Below are 18,918 nucleotides of genomic sequence, written 5' to 3'. Positions count from 1 at the left end.
ATATATTAAATTAAAGATTTGAAAATTGAATTAAATAAATATTAAATTCGGATAAAAGATTAGATTTAAATTAGTAAAATATAAAAAATAGAACTAATATAGAAACTTATGAATTTGAAATGAAAGACAAAATAATTTTGAATTGAGAAAACTTTTTTCCTTTGAATTAAAAGTATATCACTTTTAAATTTTTCCTATAATTCAGGGATCTAATAAGGATAGTCATAAAAATAATTAAACACATAAAAAATAGATAGAGAGAATTAAAAATTAAACTAAAACTCAATACTTATCTATTAAAAATAAAGGAGAATCAAAATTTAAGCTTGAAATAACTACACATGCGTATATGTGTTTTGATTTATGTATTCTTTTGTTATTTATAATAATAATAATCTTAATATTCTCTCTCTATTATTTTGTTAGACCAAATACACTCAAATCTTATCTACGCTTTTGAATTGAAAAACTAAACAAATCAAAATCCAAGCTTTTCAATTAGAGCCGTTAATATTGGCTTGGCCCGTTGGGCCAGCCCAGCCCAGCCCAGCCCAGCCCAGCCCAGCCCGTGATTTAGCAGGGCTGGCTAAAATATTTGGAGCTCGTTTAAAAATGAGGCTTTAAAGCCCGGCCCGAGTAAGCCCGTGGCCCGTGAGGCTTGACCGAGGTGGGGCTGGCCGGCCCGTGGGCCTAAATAAATATTTATTCAAAATATATAAAAAATAAAACATATATTGCCTTTAGAGATGGAAAGTCAAAATTGGATCTTTACTAAGAGGAACCAAAACTTGATCTTGAGAAGTTTCAAGAGATGGATGTTGTCATGTATTGGAAGGACCATTCTAGAAAATATCCCGATCTTTCAATGAAGGTGCGTGATGTACTTAGTATTCTTACCATTGTAGCATCGGTATCAACATTTAGCATTGGTGGCATGTTCTTACAAAGTACAGAAGTTGCATTTATTATGAAAATGTCCAAACACTTATTTCTAATCGAAATTGGCTGCACAGGTTTTCCAAAACTCAAACTTGTAATATTTTTTTATGTGAATTTAAATATTATTAATTTTTAAAATTTAATTATTTTTAATATTTAGCTAATTAATATTGCATATGAATTGTATATGAAAGTGGAGATGTTAAGATAACCTTGTCACAAGCAGATTCAAATGTGCTTGATGAAGATGATGTGTTGGATATCTCATAAGCATCATGAACGTTCTCTTGAATAGTTTGTTTTAAATTTTGACTTTTAGTGAATGAAATATAGTCTCGTCTTTTACCTTTTTTAGTTTTTGTTGTGATATATTGGAACAATATAAAAAGTTATTAAGTTTTGCGAATTTTTCCAACAAGATATTTTTTAACTTTAAATAATTATCTTTTTTTAGGTTAGAACTTAAAGAAAAAATATAAAATTATATTTTTAAAAATGATGGGCCGGCCCGTGGGGGCCCGCAACTCACATAGGGCCGGGGTGTGCTGACCATTATAAGGCCCATCAAAATGATGGGCTAGCCCAGCCCAGCCCGTCAATTGCTAAAGCCCACGTGGGCTGGGCTGGGCTAGCCCTGCCCGACCCATATTGACAACTCTATTTTCAATTGGAAAAGAAAACTTCAAGGACGAAAAAACCCTTAAGATTTGGCGAATTATAAAGTATGAGCATATGCACATTTTTTGTCTATTATTAGATTAAACACTAGATGAAATAGTTATGTAAAATTTCATAGTAAAATGAATGTAATAAATATATTATATTGAAAGTTAAGAAAATCTGAATTAAAATTAAATAATTTGAATTCTGATACAAAAATTGAATTCATATTAGTAAAAGATAAAAAATAGAATCAATATTAAAAATTCTGAATTTTAAATGAAATATAAATATTTTAATTGAGGAAAATAATTGAAGATAAAAGTATATCACTTTTGAATTTTTCCTCTAAATCTCTATATCTATGTTATAGTAAAAAAATAATGGTGAAACATGAGTTTAAGCCAAGTGGCATATTGAGAAATTACCACTTGAAACTTTTAAAATATCATCTAAGTAGATTTAGAAAATCTAATCAGGATTAAGACAAATTAGATTTGATCAAATTTAATTTATAGTGAAAATCAATTAAGATTAACTCACAATTTTATACTAAATAGATTTTGAAAGCTTTCCAATAATAAGGATTTCTATTTAATTGTTATTCACTGTCAACATGATAAGTTTTCTTTTATTTCATAATTTTTATATTTTTGAAAATATTACATAAAGAAATAAGATGATAATGAAAATATTACTAAAATATTTAGATATAATGTGTTCATATAATTAAGAAAATATTTTCTATGATTAATATCTGAATTGAGTGCAGTTAGTTTAAGTTTGAAAGCATACAATAATTTTTTGAAAATGCAATTCAATTTAAAAAATATAATGATAAGAGTTATTTGATATGAGATTTATTTTTTGAAATATGATAAGAAAAATCATATTTTTGACTATGAACAATAAAGTCAAAGTTACTATCGAAATATTTTTTTAATTTTTATATATTATATTAGTATGAGTGTGGTAGAAATAGATACTAATTTCAAACAAGCTAATGAAAAGCCGCATGACAATGCAATTATATTACGTATTGAATAATATAAAAATAAGGAATAAATAGATACAAAATAAAAAATAATTTATTTTATCTTAGAGTAAAAAGGGTAAAACTTATTTAAATTTAACATAAGAAAGTTTTTTATATTATGATAAGAAGGTCATAATATGGATAAGTCCACATAACTCAAGTATAATAGATAAAATCAAAAACTAAAATATTGAATAATAAAAACAAACTAGAGATAATGTGAGAATATTTATAAAATATAAGTTTAGAAATTAAAATAAAGTAAATATACAGTACTTTAAAATATTATTAACAAATTTAATTTATATAAAAATTTCGAGCTACATTTTTAAATAAATAAATATTTATTTTAATATTAAAGATTATATATTTATCTATATTATATTAAATGATAATAGTAGATAATGATATTAAATGAAGTTAAAATTAACTTACTGAAAAGCCACATAAAACGTAATAAGACGATATATTAGATTAAAAAATAGCAAAATCAAAGACAATAGTTAAAAATTTGCTATTAGAAATGAAATGGAAAGACTATTTGAAATTGATCAGAAAGTACTTAAAATTAGGATAAGAATGCTCGAACTATGGATAATTCCACGAAATTGAAGTCTTATTTAAGAAAAATAAAATTGATAACAAAAAAATTTTAAAAATACAAAATAAATTTCTAATGTAGGTAATTTTACTTATGAAAATAAAAATAAAAATTTTATCTTAAAACTAAAAAAATAAAGAAAATTTAACTTCATGCAATACAAAAATAATTATAAGCAAACTCAATACATTTGGAACATAATAATCAAAGAACTTATGCATTAATATTTTAGACTAATTTAAAATTACAATGTGCTCAAACAAGACAGATCACAACACGACATGTTTAGTATTCTTTAATACTGATAGCGAAATGAAAAGCAAGTACTAAAATCAATAGATTAGGTTGTTACAAATATTTTTAAAAAAAAAGGGCTGTCCAAAACGAAATTTGAGCAATAACTTCATATCTTGATTTTTAATTAATATCTAATGATTATATACTTTTTATCTAGAAGGTTTATATTTTAAAGTTATTTGCAAATAATTCAAACAATCACAATTTGACATAGTTTGTATCCGCGCATCGTGCGGGTACTAATACTAGTTTCATGTAAAAGTGAGAAGCTATTATCCGTGTTAACTTTAACAAACTTGTGGTTGTCTAAACAGACTAGCCTATATTCAGTCCAGAATTTGAAGATTGAAGTATACATTTTATGATCTTTATTTTAAATAACTAAATGGACTATGTTGACTCACTGTTTATAAATGATACAACCATATTTCATACATGGATCCAGAAAGAAAAGGGAACAAGAAAAGAATAGGAAAGAGTTTAATAGATTGTATTTAAAGGTGCAAGTTCGGTTGAGGGTTGGGGGGGGGGGGGGGGGGGTTCCTTTTTATTTTTATTTTATTTTTAGGAGGGGGTGGTTTTAGACTTTTAGTTCTCAAATATTAGGTGTAGAATGAACGTCATTACGTCAAAAAGGAAGTAGCTATGAGACTACGACTATGACTAGGATAAACTCCTAATAGACCTTAGTTTATCTCCTGTGGTTAACTTAACTAGGTTTGGTATAAATATCCGGGTAAGTTCTTACCCGCTCCAACAAACCAAAAAGTGTATTTGGATTCCATTTTCTATTAGTTTTCCTTGTTAAAAAAAATATAATAGTACAAGAACATTTCTTTTGGGAAATCTAGGTCTAAGTGCAACATGTGGAATTTTGTATTACTCCTTCCGTTTCAATTTAGATGAGATAGTTTGACTCAATACAGAGTTTAAGAAAAAAAAAGAAGAGTTTTGAAAATTGTGGTCTTAAAAGTTTAAGGGGTAAAAGCTTTGTGGGGCTATGACATTTGTACAGGGGCGAAACTATGTTGGCCACAGGATGGTCAACTGACCACCATTCGCCGAAAAATTATACTACGTATAAGGTAAAATATTGCTTGCTATTAATTAACAATAGACTTTGAACACCTTTGCATAGCCCACTGGCAAAGGGTGTTCAACAAAATTTGAACACCCTTATTGAATTTTCTGGCTTCACCACTGCATTTGTGTGATTATAAAAACTTCTCATTAAGGTTAAAATGGATAAAATAAAATATTTAAAGTGGAATTATTTCCAAATTTAAGAATGTGTTATTTAGTTTGGGACGGACTAAAAAAGAAAGTATATAACATTTGTGGTTCTAAAACCGAAAAGAAGAGATAGCAAACCTCTCGTAGGCCTACATTCGCCGCTTCTTTAACTCTACTTTTCTATAATGTATAATTAGAAGCCATTTTTATTTATAGCATATAAATTGACTCATTCACTTGCTTACAATTCTAAATCATCTTCTGACCTTGCATCATTTTCAACAGAGGTAACAAGGTTTTACTACTAAATTTTACTTACAAAGATAGTTCAATTAATTGAGACAATTACTAAAGTAATTTCCATAAAGTTAAATTAATAATAAAAGTATTTTGATTTGAAATCCTAAACATATTAATTTGCAATTGTTGAGAGAATATTGACTTTTTTCGTTTTAACTGACAACAAGACTTCGTGGCGCTTATTTTGGGGAAGTGACAATTTCCAGATCGATTGAAATGTACTTGTTAGGCGTTTTTGTTTGTACATGCGTAATTTAAAATAGATGTTTTTATTCGAAAAATATCTTCCTTTGTTTGGAACTTCGGATAAAATGTTAACTTAAAGGATTGTAAATATCCACATAAGCGAATGTCCTTTTTAAAAAGACAAAATTACTTAAGGGTCACCAAATTTATTCACTGACTTGCTTAGAAATTTACTTTCTTCTGTGATTTTTCTCTCTTTAAAATATGTCTCATCAAGACAAGGAGTAAATAATGTTTTTTCATTTATTTTCAGTTTCTTCCTATATTTACCCAATAATTCCATATGACACTATAAGAAGGTCTGCACTTGATGGTGTCATTTGAATTTTTCAATCACATTTGATGCTCTTTTAACGAAAATTGGAATGAGATAAATGTATTATCCTATTATTTAGGCAGATGAGATATTTCAATGTCGTTTATTTTAAGAAAGTGTTGAAATATATTTTGAATTTCTTTTTGAAGTTTTTCAAAGAAATTCTCAACCAAACACCATTAGAGAAGAATTTCAGTTTTGTAAATATTGAAAAACACTGCAGTATTTTTCTTAGATTAAAAAGTTCTTAATTTTTTCAACCAAAAAAATTCCACAAACTTTTTCACCAGTATTTGAAACAAAAAGCCACCTACTAATTATTCTAGGAAAAATATCATACAAACAGGAAGAAACCAAAAAAGGCAACTTGGTAACCATTTTCTGGGCTCTACTACACTCAAAATTTAATTTTATAAAAATAAATAGAAGAGAAGCCTTAGTTCTATAATCTATATGAAGAAACCAATAGAATATTCGTATACCGTAGTAGTTAGCATTTGCAAAATCTTGGTAAAGGACTTCTCTGCAAAATAAGAAAAGAAGAAAAATCACGGAGATTTTTCTCTTAGTGAAAGTTCACAGGAGACAAAAGAAAATTGGTGGATACAATTGAATTTGGATAATGTGGCTCAGTCCACAAAAAGAATACACCCATGTAAGCATACTCTTTAGGCAGGCCTTTAACTGGTTCCTCGCCTTCTCATCAACATAAAATCGAAGACATTTAGTTTACACCACAAACTACAAATATATACAGCTTATTACACTTTGTTTTTCTTCTCAGTTTGCATAGAAAAATGGCGGTTGCTGCCGACAGCCGATTCGCCTTATCAGCGGCAGGCCAACTTCATAGCACAACTGCAGCATTGACAGGGAGAAACTTAAGGGTAGTGAAGTTCTGCAATGGAGAGTTGATGGGAAAGAAGCTCAAATTTACAAAATTTCAGTTAAGGAGCAATGTAGTGAAGCCTAATATCTGCATGTCACTTACAGCTGATGTTGCAGGTGAGGCTAAGGTGAGTGGTTCTACATTTTCTCAAATGGCTCAAACTTGCCATGTATTTCTTTGCTTTCTTTACAATTGAATGAGCATGGGACTACTTAATAAAGAGATTGGCCACTTCTCAACATAAAATGTGATAGATACGTCATGAATTAATTTTACTTGCTTCATAAGTTCCGTCAATGAAGTTGACATAATCATGAGATAGGCTAAATGAGCAAAAATGGCACTAATTTGAGCTGAAGACATCATGCTAAAACAACTTAAACTAATCAGATATAGAGATGTGATCCCACTACCCCCTCAACCTGAAATACAACATTTATGATAGTTTCAAACCTATCATAATTATCTAGTAGTGTGTGTGTTAATATTTAATATAAAATAACTTAATTCATCTCTGACTATACTAACTTTAGAACAATGCCTAGTTTGACCAAGTGTGGAATGTGGACAGTTAAAGGATCTTGAACCGGAGAAGGCTGATACAAGGACAGTAGTAGCAATCATTCTAGGAGGGGGAGCTGGCACTCGTCTTTTCCCTCTCACCAAGCGCCGTGCTAAGCCTGCTGTAAGTTTTCTTCAGATTATCTTTCTTCAGATTATCGAAGAAAATATTACTGAGTCTTTGTAGAGCTATCCGCATCTCACCATTGAGTCACTATTAATTCGTTTCAGGTTCCAATTGGAGGAGCATACAGGCTAATTGATGTACCAATGAGCAACTGTATCAACAGTGGCATCAACAAAGTTTACATTCTCACCCAGTTCAACTCTGCCTCGCTTAACAGGCATATTGCTCGGGCTTACAACTTTGGCAATGGTGTCACATTCGGAGATGGCTATGTCGAGGTAAACACCAATGTTTATTTTCCAGTATAGTTTCAGGTTTTGATGATATTGGCAACATCATGGCTGATAAGTTGTAACACAGGTCTTAGCAGCAACTCAAACACCAGGTGAAGCAGGGAAAAGATGGTTCCTAGGTACTGCAGATGCTGTTAGGCAATTCCACTGGCTTTTTGAGGTACTCACTCTCCTTTGTTTCTGATCTCCTAGTCACATTGCATTGCAATTTCCGGAGTTCATCCCAATAGTGAAAATAACTCCAGATTCCTGTACTGCAACAGTTTTGTCTTCCTCATATATCATATATCAGTTTGCATTAGCATGCCCTTCCTCCCATGTTTTTCTTCAATATGTAACAATTGATCTGAAGAGGCATCGAAATGCATATATTCATATGTTATATCAGGAGATTTCAGTTGTAGATGACCACAACTCAACCTTAGACCAAACAAGGTCCAGCAATAATCACAATGAAAAAAATTACATATGCCAGACCAAGTTAACTGAGCTGTGTCAGTTTACTTCCAGGAAAACTTAATCACATGCGAAGAATACAGAACTTAACAGCATGTAAATACAAGCAATATGTTCTCCACGCTCAGCTATGACCATCACCATAATTATCTCATCATATGGCTTAAATGTAGACATCAATTAATGAAATTCATATTGATTTTCATAACTGAAGGATCAAAGAAGCAGGGACATAGAAGATGTGCTCATTCTCTCTGGAGATCACTTGTATAGAATGGACTACATGGACTTTGTTCAGGTAAGGCTATAGACTAATATATACCTTGCTTGATATCATTTTTTTGGAAAGATTGTCTATTACTCAAAAGTGAAAAAATCCATCCACTTCTTGACAGAGTCATAGGAAAAGTGGTGCAGACATTACCATATCAAGCTTGCCAATAGACGACAGGTAGTTTAAGAGGGATAATCAAAATCCTAGATAGGCTATTCTTCCTCTCAACAATGGCATGCTATGTCAAGTATTGCTTTGATAATCGCTACAAAACATAATGTCTTCTACTGAATCACTTGTATGTTTTCATGATAGACGTGCTTCAGATTTTGGCTTGATGAAAATTGATGACACAGGACGGGTCCTATCCTTCAGCGAAAAGCCAAAAGGAGATGACTTGAAGGCGATGGTAATTCTCGAAAATTTGACAGTCTCAGAGCTTAATCTACTTCAAAATTTTAAAGTAGCTGCAATCAATTGACAACAAGTACTTCAGGCAGTAGACACATCTGTTCTGGGATTATCCCCAGAAGAGGCTAAAAAGAAACCTTACATTGCTTCAATGGGAGTTTATGTCTTCAAGAAGGAGATTCTCCTAAATCTCTTAAGGTATGTAACGAGCTTCTTCTTCTATAGTACCTTATTTTAGAGGGTGTCATGGTCAACATGCAAGTGATAGAAATTTTGGAGAAAGAGGGCCAGAAAAAACAAGAAACCATATTCATCCAGCTAATAGGGGTAGCTATGTTCAAAAGAAGCAAATTGTGATGGCTATTATAAAACAGAAGAGACCATTTAAAATCTTATATTAACGTTGAGTTTCTTCATGCTTCATCTACAGTAACATGCTGAAGATATCAGGTAAAAGAAGATCATTAACTGCTTACTCTTTGTCTTCTTTTAGATGGCGTTTTCCGACAGCAAATGACTTTGGTTCAGAGATTATTCCTGCCTCTGCCAAAGAATTCTGTGTCAAGGTTTGTACCACTTCATTTCTGGTTGGCATTTACACAAGACCTTGATCTGTTTGTTCAAAAAATTTACTACTACATCCAACCTTCTTGTTTCCATCATAAGGCAAGATATTCAATGTTGTTTCAATCACTATTCTGGTTATGATCTCCTAAACAGCTTAATTTCAACCTCTATGGTGACTAAAGCATTCTTCACCTGATTTTGCAGGCTTACTTATTCAATGATTACTGGGAAGATATTGGTACAATCAGATCCTTTTTTGAAGCAAACCTTGCACTCACTGAACACGTAAGAATCAGAGAACTATATGTTTTTAGCCTTTAAATGGTCTTGTTTCTTCAAACAATCTGAGTAAGATAAAAGCTGGCTATTGGACACCTGTCAATCTCATTTGACAATCTTAAACATGATTGTTTACAGTAAATAATATGGCATATGGCCAACTAATGTTTTTCCTTTTCATTTCAGCCACCAAGTTTTAGTTTTTACGACGCAACAAAGCCTATTTACACATCAAGGAGAAACTTACCACCGTCAGCAATTGATAACAGCAAGGTTTAAGACAAGGACATAGTACTTCAATCTTAAGCAGATTCATCTTTAAATATTCTTCCACTAACCAAGTCTAAATGTTGTCAGATTGTTGATTCAATTGTATCACATGGTAGTTTCTTGAACAATTGCTTCGTGGAGCACAGTGTTGTCGGAATCCGATCCCGCATAGGCTCCAACGTTCACTTGAAGGTTAGTCTAGTAAAACTGCACACTATGCTGAATGAAATTTCAGCACTACACTTTTTAAAAACAAAACTAAAATTGGTAAACTAGATTCCACGTAGATTCAACAAACATACTGTTTCATATTGAAACAACAAGTAGCACATGCCCATGCAAACACGTTTAGCAATCATGTGGGTTATTTGGAAAGAAAGAAATAGGAGGGCATTTGAAGGGGTGGACAAGATTTTGTAAAATTGCAAAATAGTCTTTTGTTTCTTGTTTCTTTTTGGTGTACTCATGAGGTCCCAATTTGTATAGAGGACTAGGGCTCTCTTGTTGAGAACCAAATTTTGGTATAGGTTCTCTTCTTTTTGGTATACAGCTTGTATACGAGGTTTCCCCTAATTGTTAATAAAATTATTTACCTTATCAAACAAAAAAAAATTTACTTCTCTGCTTACTTGATTTTGCAATTACTGCTAATTCCTCACACTTAGTTGGTGTGAAATCCATACAGGACACAGTGATGCTTGGTGCTGACTACTATGAAACTGATGCTGAGATTGCCTCACAACTAGCTGAAGGAAAAGTGCCTATTGGAATAGGAGAAAATACAAGAATAAAGTAAAACACTAAGATGTTTCTCCTTTTGTGTCTATCAGGCTAGAAATTGGATGTGACTGTGATCCTAATTTCATTTCTCACGTTGTTATTTCAACTAATATGCAGAGAATGCATCATTGATAAGAATGCAAGAATTGGAAAGAACGTAGTTATTGCCAACTCAGAGGTACGATCCTCCCGTACTCCCACCAACAGCAAAGAGATTAAATTTTTATTTCATTTTTATCCTGTTCTTACTAGGACTCACTTATTTTCCTCTAATACATCAATTTGCAGGGCGTACAAGAAGCAGACAGATTCTCAGAAGGATTTTACATTCGATCAGGCATAACAGTCGTATTGAAGAACTCAACAATTTCAGATGGATTAGTGATATGAATTGCAGCAATGATTTGTCCTCTTTTCTTTCATGTAGTGTTGACACAGAGAAAGTTGTGAAATTAAAATATGAGCAGAAGTAAAAGTCTCACATTCTCAACTTGTCCACTTTCAGCAAGTAAAGGTTGAACTACAGGCTGATGCTAAAAATAAAAGTTGTTTATCCCATTCATGAATTTTGATCAGAAAAAAAATGCTTGATATAAAGTAAATTTTTTCATAAAACCGGCCCGCGATGACACTGACAAAACACTGTAGAGTGTTGACAGTAATATTTTACACTAGTTGAGAACAAGCTTCTTCTAGTCAGAACTAAAGAAGGATAAAACGTTTAGACTTACAGGTAAGACCACTTGAATGCATCAAAAAACCTGTACAGTGTTTCACTAGATCGCATCATTATTCAAATATTTCCTCTGTTTTCTCACCTGTTTACTGGATCCTTACCAACATTGCTCTGAAATTTTAGGTGGTAGTTAACAATTTGGGTAAAAGATAAAGGAACTTAGAGTAACATTTTTGAAAGAACACTCGAAGATAACCATTCAATTATAACATTTTACCAATTGACCTTGCAAATGTCTTGCTTAAATTAATAAAATTACGCAGCTGTTTAGAAGTTATGAAAACCAAAGGGACTAATGTACTTTCTAATTGATGGTATCAGCTGTTAATTTATCTTGTCCTTCATTTTTAAATAAGCAAGACAGAGTCAAATGTGATTTTTGAGGCTAAGATTATGGAGAAGAACTCAAAATACAGTTAAAAGAATAGCTGTTCACAACGAAACATTAATTCGTTCTCAAATCTCTGTAACACAAACCGCTCTTCCACTGTTATAATGCTGGTAACAAAACATTTTTTATCTGAAAATGGTTTCCTACCAGTCCTGCCAGCTCGATGAAGGTAATTTACCGCATCTTTTGGGATATCAAAATTGTATATATGTGTTGTCTCTGGTAGATCAACTCCTCTAGCTGCTATATCTGTTGCCACCAATAGATAACCTCCTCCTCCTCGAAGCTCCTGTATCTCAGCAACATATAAACCATGTACTAAAATATGAATTACATTATATACAGAAAGACGAATATTAAAGTTCCATTTCCTAGAGTCTAATAAATTGACCAAATATAAATAACATATCAGCACAACTTACAGATAAGGATGCCGCTCGTTTATTGAAATTCATATCTTCCTCTAGAAGAGAGACATTGGAAAAGCCTCCAGAAGATGACATTAAAAAATCTACCAAAAGAGTTATTGGTGGTGCATTTCCTGCCTTTTTTGACTTCTCAGACTGCTCAAAAGTTAAACAATATTGTTCAAAGTATACAACTATTTAATAAGTTAAACTAAAATATCAAAAATTGCACAGATAAGTAATAGTCATTTTTTTTATCTATGACCATAGTTCCTTTCCAATTCAAAACAGTAAACTCCATTCAATTAGACATGTGATGCTCCAACAGCTGATTTTTCAACAATACATGCAGTTGAAAGGAAACTACTATATATAAAACCCCATTTAGAAAGACGAGTAAAAGGAAGCATAAAAACAGTCTTCTTGAAAGTCCAAACGTAACCCAGCAAAGTGAAAACTTTTTCCAGCTTCTGGTGCAGAGGGATGAGAATACTTGTACTGCTATCTCTACAAGATCATTCCAGATAATAATCTGGAAACTCATCCAACCTCTAATTCCAGAGTAATTCTTGTGTGTGCTTTCATAGACTATGAATAAAGAGGGGTCTCAATACTTGAAAGTGATCAACATCACAATTGAATATTGATCACACTATTCAAGGAATTATGGTTCCCTGTCATTCTAACTAGTAACTACACACAAAGACAATCTACTATATCGAGACTGAACAGGGTTAAAGACACTAACTTGCTCGCTGACAAAAATTATGGCAGATTCAGGTGAATCCACCTGCAGTAAGGAGAGCAACACTTGATTCTTTTCCCTTTTGGTGCATACCTGCACGTGAAAAGTCAGAAACAATTACATAGAAATAGAAATAAACAAGGGACAGAGTAAGTAAGACCCAGCAACATGAAAGAGAATCATCTAATTTCTGACGATCAAGTTTTTAGCATGCATGTTCCACTGGTCCCACACAACTTAATAAAAGATTGCTGGTTTAATTTATTTTATTTTTGTGTGTGTGTGTGTGGGTTGGGGGGGGGGGGGGTCATCTGATAATTTTAGGATACCGTAAACCTGTGAAAATGACAATATACAAATACAATCTACGTAAATGGAATTTGTAAGAGGTTTTGCAAGGGAAAAAAAAGGTTAAAGAGAGCTGTATAAGTTTATGTTAGTCTCACCACAAATCTATGATGGAGGCACGAGGGCATCGGCTCTACTGAATTCACATGGACATGAACTACGTCAGCCTGCCATTATAATTTAGATAAGTACATCTTTTATGTGATTATCATCAGGTAATTACAAGTCATAATAAGAAATCATAATGAATACTTGTGCCAGCTCACTTTGGTCCATTTTTGCTGTACACAGTCATACAAGAATCTCCTGTGCTGGGGAATTGAAGCACTAGCAAATATAGTTTGACGGTTCTTGCTGGATGAGTAGGACGTCAATAGCCTTTTAAGAGAGCTGATCTCTTTTGAAGAATTGAACATGAAATCAACCTAAAATTATGCAATAATGAACATTCTTTCTATTTTGCGAATTGAATTGAAGTTGAGCAAAATAATTGCAAAATACAAGTAAGCAGAAGATTCAACTGTTAGAGACTTAAGTATGGTTAAGTTAGATAGCTTGTTCATGATATAGAAGCATTTCAGAAATATTGTTCCCGGGCACTTTTCCAGAGAAGAGTTTATTCTGACAGCTCTTATCAAAAGAAGTAGAAAAGAAAAAGTTATAATGGCGCTGACAGCATGTTTTTAAATTGCTCAGCAGCATCATGCTGAAATCGTTGAGCTCACTCTACATTGGATCCCATTCTAGTAAAGTTTCAACACAGACAGAGAGAAATATATATGATAGAAAATGCATCTTGATTACCTCATCGACAACAAGTACTTGGCAGGAATCTAGCTTTAAAACATGTTTCTCAAGCATTTGACACAAACTCCCCATAGTTGCAACCACAATAGTGGGTGGCTCAGCCTGTAACAGCACAAGCATCTCAGAATCAACACCAACACGTAAAAAAATATGCTGAAGCTTCCTCTTAATTTCTTGCAAAAAAGAGCAGTAGTAAACAAAAACAGAAGTACTGGGAGAGAGGCAACAGAAGTTAGAACAAGTTCACAGAACATCCTGAAAAAGAAAATTGCAAAGGTGCAACAAATTGAGTTAAAGATCCACAACAGTATCTTTAGAAAGATGACGTACACTACTGCAATACCACCTGTACCAAGAAATCAATAGACTGAGTCCAACCCAGTGTTTTGTGTATGTTTGTGAATCTCAGTGTGTGCGTGCCCGTGAGAGAGAGAGAGAGAGAGAGAGAGAGAGAGAGAGATTATGGATAGTTAATACATAGTTATTTATTGCTTACAAGGTGGTTTCCATTGTGCTTGATTCAGTTGTAGACTAAGATTTGTTCATATGCGGTTCTGGACTTATCTTTCATTTTCAAGCAGTAGGAACATTTGAAAATTACACGTTTCATGATGTACCACAGTGAAGAGTGTAAAATTCAAGATGCAAGATAGAACAACAACAATAAGCACCAAAAATAAGGAAATTTGGACAAAATGAAATAAAGATATCAAGGTTTACTAAGAGGGAACCAGAGGAAGGAAAGACAAAATCTTTCTTTTTTTTGGGGGGGAATGGTAACAGAGAACAAAAGACAAAATCCTAATTAAGAGTTCTGACATCAACATATTCAAGTGAGGGCTGGGGCAAGTAGATGAATGTCAAGATGATTTTGACTCTAGGGATATATGAGTAATACAAGTTGAGAGCACTAGTTTAAGCTTTCCTCATTCAGTGATACGAAATCTACAAGGACCAGTAATTTCTTTTGTACCTTTAACCAACTCTTGTGTCTGTTTAACATCCCCCCATCTAGAAGAGCCATAACAGTGCATGATTTCGGTCCTGATTCAAGTTCTGAAGGCTTTGCAGCGAGCGTCCGAGCAACCTTCGTAACCTAGCTAAAGCAGAGTTAACTTTCAGTGCATCCCTAGAGTTCCTTCTTTCTGCAAACATATGCTATAAGTAGAATGCAAAAAGGAATAACTCCACAAAATCTTACTTGCATGCCAAGCTCCCTAGTAGGCACCACAATCAATGCTTGTACTGCTGACCTTTGACTGTCAATGACTGACAGTATTTGTAGTAGGTATGCCAAGGTTTTTCCAGAACCTGTCTAGTGGGATAAATAGAAAGCAAACGACTTCCAGAATTTCATTAACAGCATAGGAAGCCAGTTGGAAAACGGGACAAGAGGAAAAAAGGGAAAAATGATTAAAATGGGTAAGCAAATTGGTCATTTATTGCTAAGATCTTGTAAATGAGTTTCGTTGCCTTTACATTTCATCTTTCCAATTTCAACATTTTTTTTGATAAGTAACAACTTATACATTTTCCTACTAGAAAAATTAGACCTTTCAAATGCCCTTTTAACAGTTCTTTTCCCCTCAAAAACAATGATATGATGGATATCTTTAAATGATGAAATGGCAAGAAAAATTAAGAAACCTTTCAGCCCTCTCCGTCGGAGGTAAGGAGAGTCGGGCACAAAGAAACAAAAAGAACAAAAAAAAGGAAATATGCTCAAATGATAAAAGTTTGTGACATCCACCCCCTAAGATCTGTAAGAATATTGTCAACTTATATGGTAGTATGGTACTAGAATCATCCAATCTATACATCTATATAATCCCGATCTTAGCAGAGATGATGTGGCACCTCTCTTAGACTAGGATTCTTATTTATCTTTTACCTCTTTTTTTCATTTTGAGCAACTCCACTTTTTTTTCTTTCCTTAACTATATTCATTCTTCCTATTTTTTCAAAAACACTTAATACATCATAATAATTCAATGGATGTAGTTTCCTACAACTTGAGGATTCTTTATTCCGGCAATTAGGCAGATGGAAAGTTAGTAATTCTTCCCAATGAATGGTACAAAGTGACCTATGTACAATTTCAATGTCTGAATATTTGCCGGCATCTATATCTATGGATGCTTAAACTCTCCTGTCAGAGATGCAAGTGCATTCTGGAGAGATCTACACATATAACATCTAATGCTACAAGAAATAAAGAGATTTCTTTGAGATCTCCTGTATCATCTTGAACGAGGAGTCCTTAACCCCAGTCCCAAGCATTGATATCTCCGCTTTTGTGGTGGTTTTGCTGGAGGCATTGTCAGTCAAGCACCCATAAGCAGTGGCAATGGTAAAGGAGAAGATGAATTTAAGCTGTTTGAGAAAATTAACGTCATTTGGCAATCGATAATGCAGACGAGCTAAGGGAACGGATAGAAGTGCACTGTGAGAGAATTATTCATTTGAGCCGTCATTAAGAGCAAATGCTGAAGAACTTGTGGAGAAGTTACCAATTCTAATCCACAACAAAACTTCAGATGTACGCTTAACAAAGTGGATACCCAGAGGAGGGAGATTCAAACCTTAAATCTAGCTAAGACTCGAGCTAACTTGCTCTTCACCTTCCCGTCCTACATTGAATCCTCACATTCTCTTTTTATTTACGGAATGAAAGTGTATGTTTCTGTTTTTCTGTATATCCTTTTTGTCTGCGTCTAATTTGACTATAGCAATTACTAATGATTATTGTTAGACCGAAATATCCTCTCTTAAGCAATACGAATCGAGTTGAGAGTACCCGAATTTGGTTGGACAAGACAAAAGGGTTTAATATCATGAACTTAGTTGAAGTTATAAACTTGTCAGTTTAGATTATTTTTGTGAGAAAAAGAAATTTTTAGTTTTTGCGGAAAAATCTACTTTTTAATATTTGGGTATTAAAAGAAGATCATTTCGCAGATTTAATGAAATCCTTCACGACTGTGCGATGCACGGGTAATACACTAGTGATATATAAAAGATGATGTATGTATTGTTATAGTTCAGCAATTCAAGAATAATGTTCTCCCTACCTAGAGTAGCTCACCATTCACTAAATAAGAGCTGCTACAAGCTTACAAACAATAGAATGGCTTCAAAGAACATTGAAGTTAGAAAAATGAAACAGCACTCCTTACAGAAACCATAGTTGTGAATGTTTAAGAAGCAATGCATAAAACACATCTTAAACAAAAAGTCCTTCTCACACAAAAATATCAAGAATCAGGCAGTCCAGCTTCAGCAAGTACAACACTGAAAGCAATGTCCCATAAGTATACCTGAGCATGAAGCACACAATCACGTCCCGAATAGAGGAAAGGCAATGCCTGTAGCTGCACTTCTGTAGGTATCACATATCCAACCTCTTCCACCCTGCAATTTGTGCTCCATATATCATTTCTCCTTAGATCCAACTCTTTAAATAATTCAAGTAATTCTCACTTTCTTTTTTTCCCAAAGACAATCTGAAATTACAGTCCACGGGTTGAATTAATGATAAAAATTTATTATTTCAATCATTTGCTAGAAAACTTTCCGGTGCCTTTATTACAAACCCAAACTTCAATCACTCTATATTCAGAAACTTCAACCAGAATAAACTAATGGACGGAGATATTTAATAAATATTGTCTAAAGCTTTACAATTTAAAGATTACCTAAGAATTACTTCACAAGCTCAAAATTTTAATAATTTCTTAAATCAAAATTTGGTTCTTATGAAGTACCAATTACTCTAATATCCACAGCGTCAATTAAAAACTACTCCTACTTTTAATTCAATGTAAAAAAAAAAATCACACTTTTTACATGCTCAATTTCGATATAAAAGCTCTGTAAGTATCAATTGAATCAATATTTGGAGAAAATTCTGTAACAAGCACTAGTCCTTCTAGAAAAATCCGGAATATCAAGCAACGTAATTCAACAAAGCGATGAGAAAAGAGTTGAGAGTTAAGGAACGGCAGCTAACCGGCGAATCACGTGCTCGGGCACGTGACCATGACAGAGTTCGCGGAGCGTTGCCGTTGATGAATCCTTCGTTTCAGTTCTAGCTTCGATGTCGGAGGTGCTGAAGGAAGCTATCAATGGCTTTTGACGGAAGAGAAATTTCGGAGTCCGATAGGTATATTTAGGTTTGAAATGGTGGGAGGTACGGTTCAACGATGAAGTCCATAAAAGAGTATGCAGCTGAGTTGCAGAGAAACACGCCATGGGAACTGGGAAGTAGGAACTGGACACTCGAGAAGAACGCAGTACTAAATTTGATGAAGATGATGAAACACAATAGAAAAACAGTACGACATCGTTATGAAAATGGCGGAATACAAATATCTTTTCTCTTTAAAAATGTCATAGTATATGTTATGAAATATTATATTTTGAAGTGGTTGTTTATAACTCTTAAATAAGTTACTTCCACTACTTTTATCCATTATGTAGATAACTCCCACTACTCTTCCGTTATGTAGATAACTCTCACTACTTCTCACCATTATAGTTGTAACTCTCACACCTCCATAATCTCCCCATGATCTTGCTCCATGATCTCAAATGTTTAATGTATGTTTATGGCATTCTTTTGTATGTCTTTATGTAATCCTATAAATAGAGGGTTTTGGCACCACATTGTACACATTTGAATATATGAAAACAATAAGAATCTCTTCTCTCTTGCTCCCTACATTCTTGTCTATTTTCTTGTTTTATATTATTACTTTGAGCTAAGTTTCGTAACACGTTATCAGCACGAAGGGCTCATTTCATAATCTTCTATCAAGATTATATGGTAGGTGCTCTTTTAACTTCCATGGCATTGGCCAATACCAATTTGGCGGCAAGGTAAGTAGATACTGTGAGCACGTTTCATATCCAAGGAAAAGAAAAAGGTAAGTAGATACTTTCTTTTGCTA

At 33.2% G+C, this 18,918-nt stretch overlaps 2 protein-coding genes across 2 annotated transcripts; one reads left to right on the top strand and one right to left on the bottom strand.

The window, feature by feature from the left end:
- The first annotated feature begins 6,282 nt into the window (after window positions 1–6,282).
- LOC109241788 (glucose-1-phosphate adenylyltransferase large subunit 3, chloroplastic/amyloplastic) lies at window positions 6,283–11,027 on the top strand. The gene is made up of 15 exons (XM_019408571.1): window positions 6,283–6,644; window positions 7,089–7,202; window positions 7,310–7,483; window positions 7,566–7,658; window positions 8,169–8,252; window positions 8,350–8,405; window positions 8,544–8,637; window positions 8,725–8,837; window positions 9,133–9,205; window positions 9,411–9,491; window positions 9,672–9,758; window positions 9,843–9,947; window positions 10,441–10,547; window positions 10,653–10,713; window positions 10,824–11,027. Exons 1-15 carry the CDS (start codon window positions 6,426–6,428, stop codon window positions 10,923–10,925), a joined length of 1,563 nt encoding a protein of 520 aa, XP_019264116.1. The 5' UTR covers window positions 6,283–6,425; the 3' UTR covers window positions 10,926–11,027.
- On the bottom strand, window positions 10,953–18,340 carry LOC109241789 (DEAD-box ATP-dependent RNA helicase 58, chloroplastic). Its single transcript, XM_019408572.1, has 10 exons — window positions 17,979–18,340; window positions 17,287–17,380; window positions 15,171–15,284; window positions 14,943–15,065; window positions 13,967–14,071; window positions 13,429–13,587; window positions 13,261–13,329; window positions 12,818–12,907; window positions 12,085–12,225; window positions 10,953–11,951 (listed from the first exon to the last, which is right to left on the bottom strand). The coding sequence occupies exons 1-10, from the start codon at window positions 18,218–18,220 to the stop codon at window positions 11,688–11,690; spliced, it is 1,401 nt and encodes a 466-aa protein (XP_019264117.1). The 5' UTR covers window positions 18,221–18,340; the 3' UTR covers window positions 10,953–11,687.
- Between the last annotated feature and the right edge of the window lie 578 nt (window positions 18,341–18,918).

The sequence above is a fragment of the Nicotiana attenuata genome, unplaced genomic scaffold (genome assembly GCF_001879085.1).
Source record: "Nicotiana attenuata strain UT unplaced genomic scaffold, NIATTr2, whole genome shotgun sequence".
Taxonomy (NCBI): Eukaryota; Viridiplantae; Streptophyta; class Magnoliopsida; order Solanales; family Solanaceae; genus Nicotiana; species Nicotiana attenuata.
This window is presented reverse-complemented; position numbering and strand designations above follow the sequence as displayed.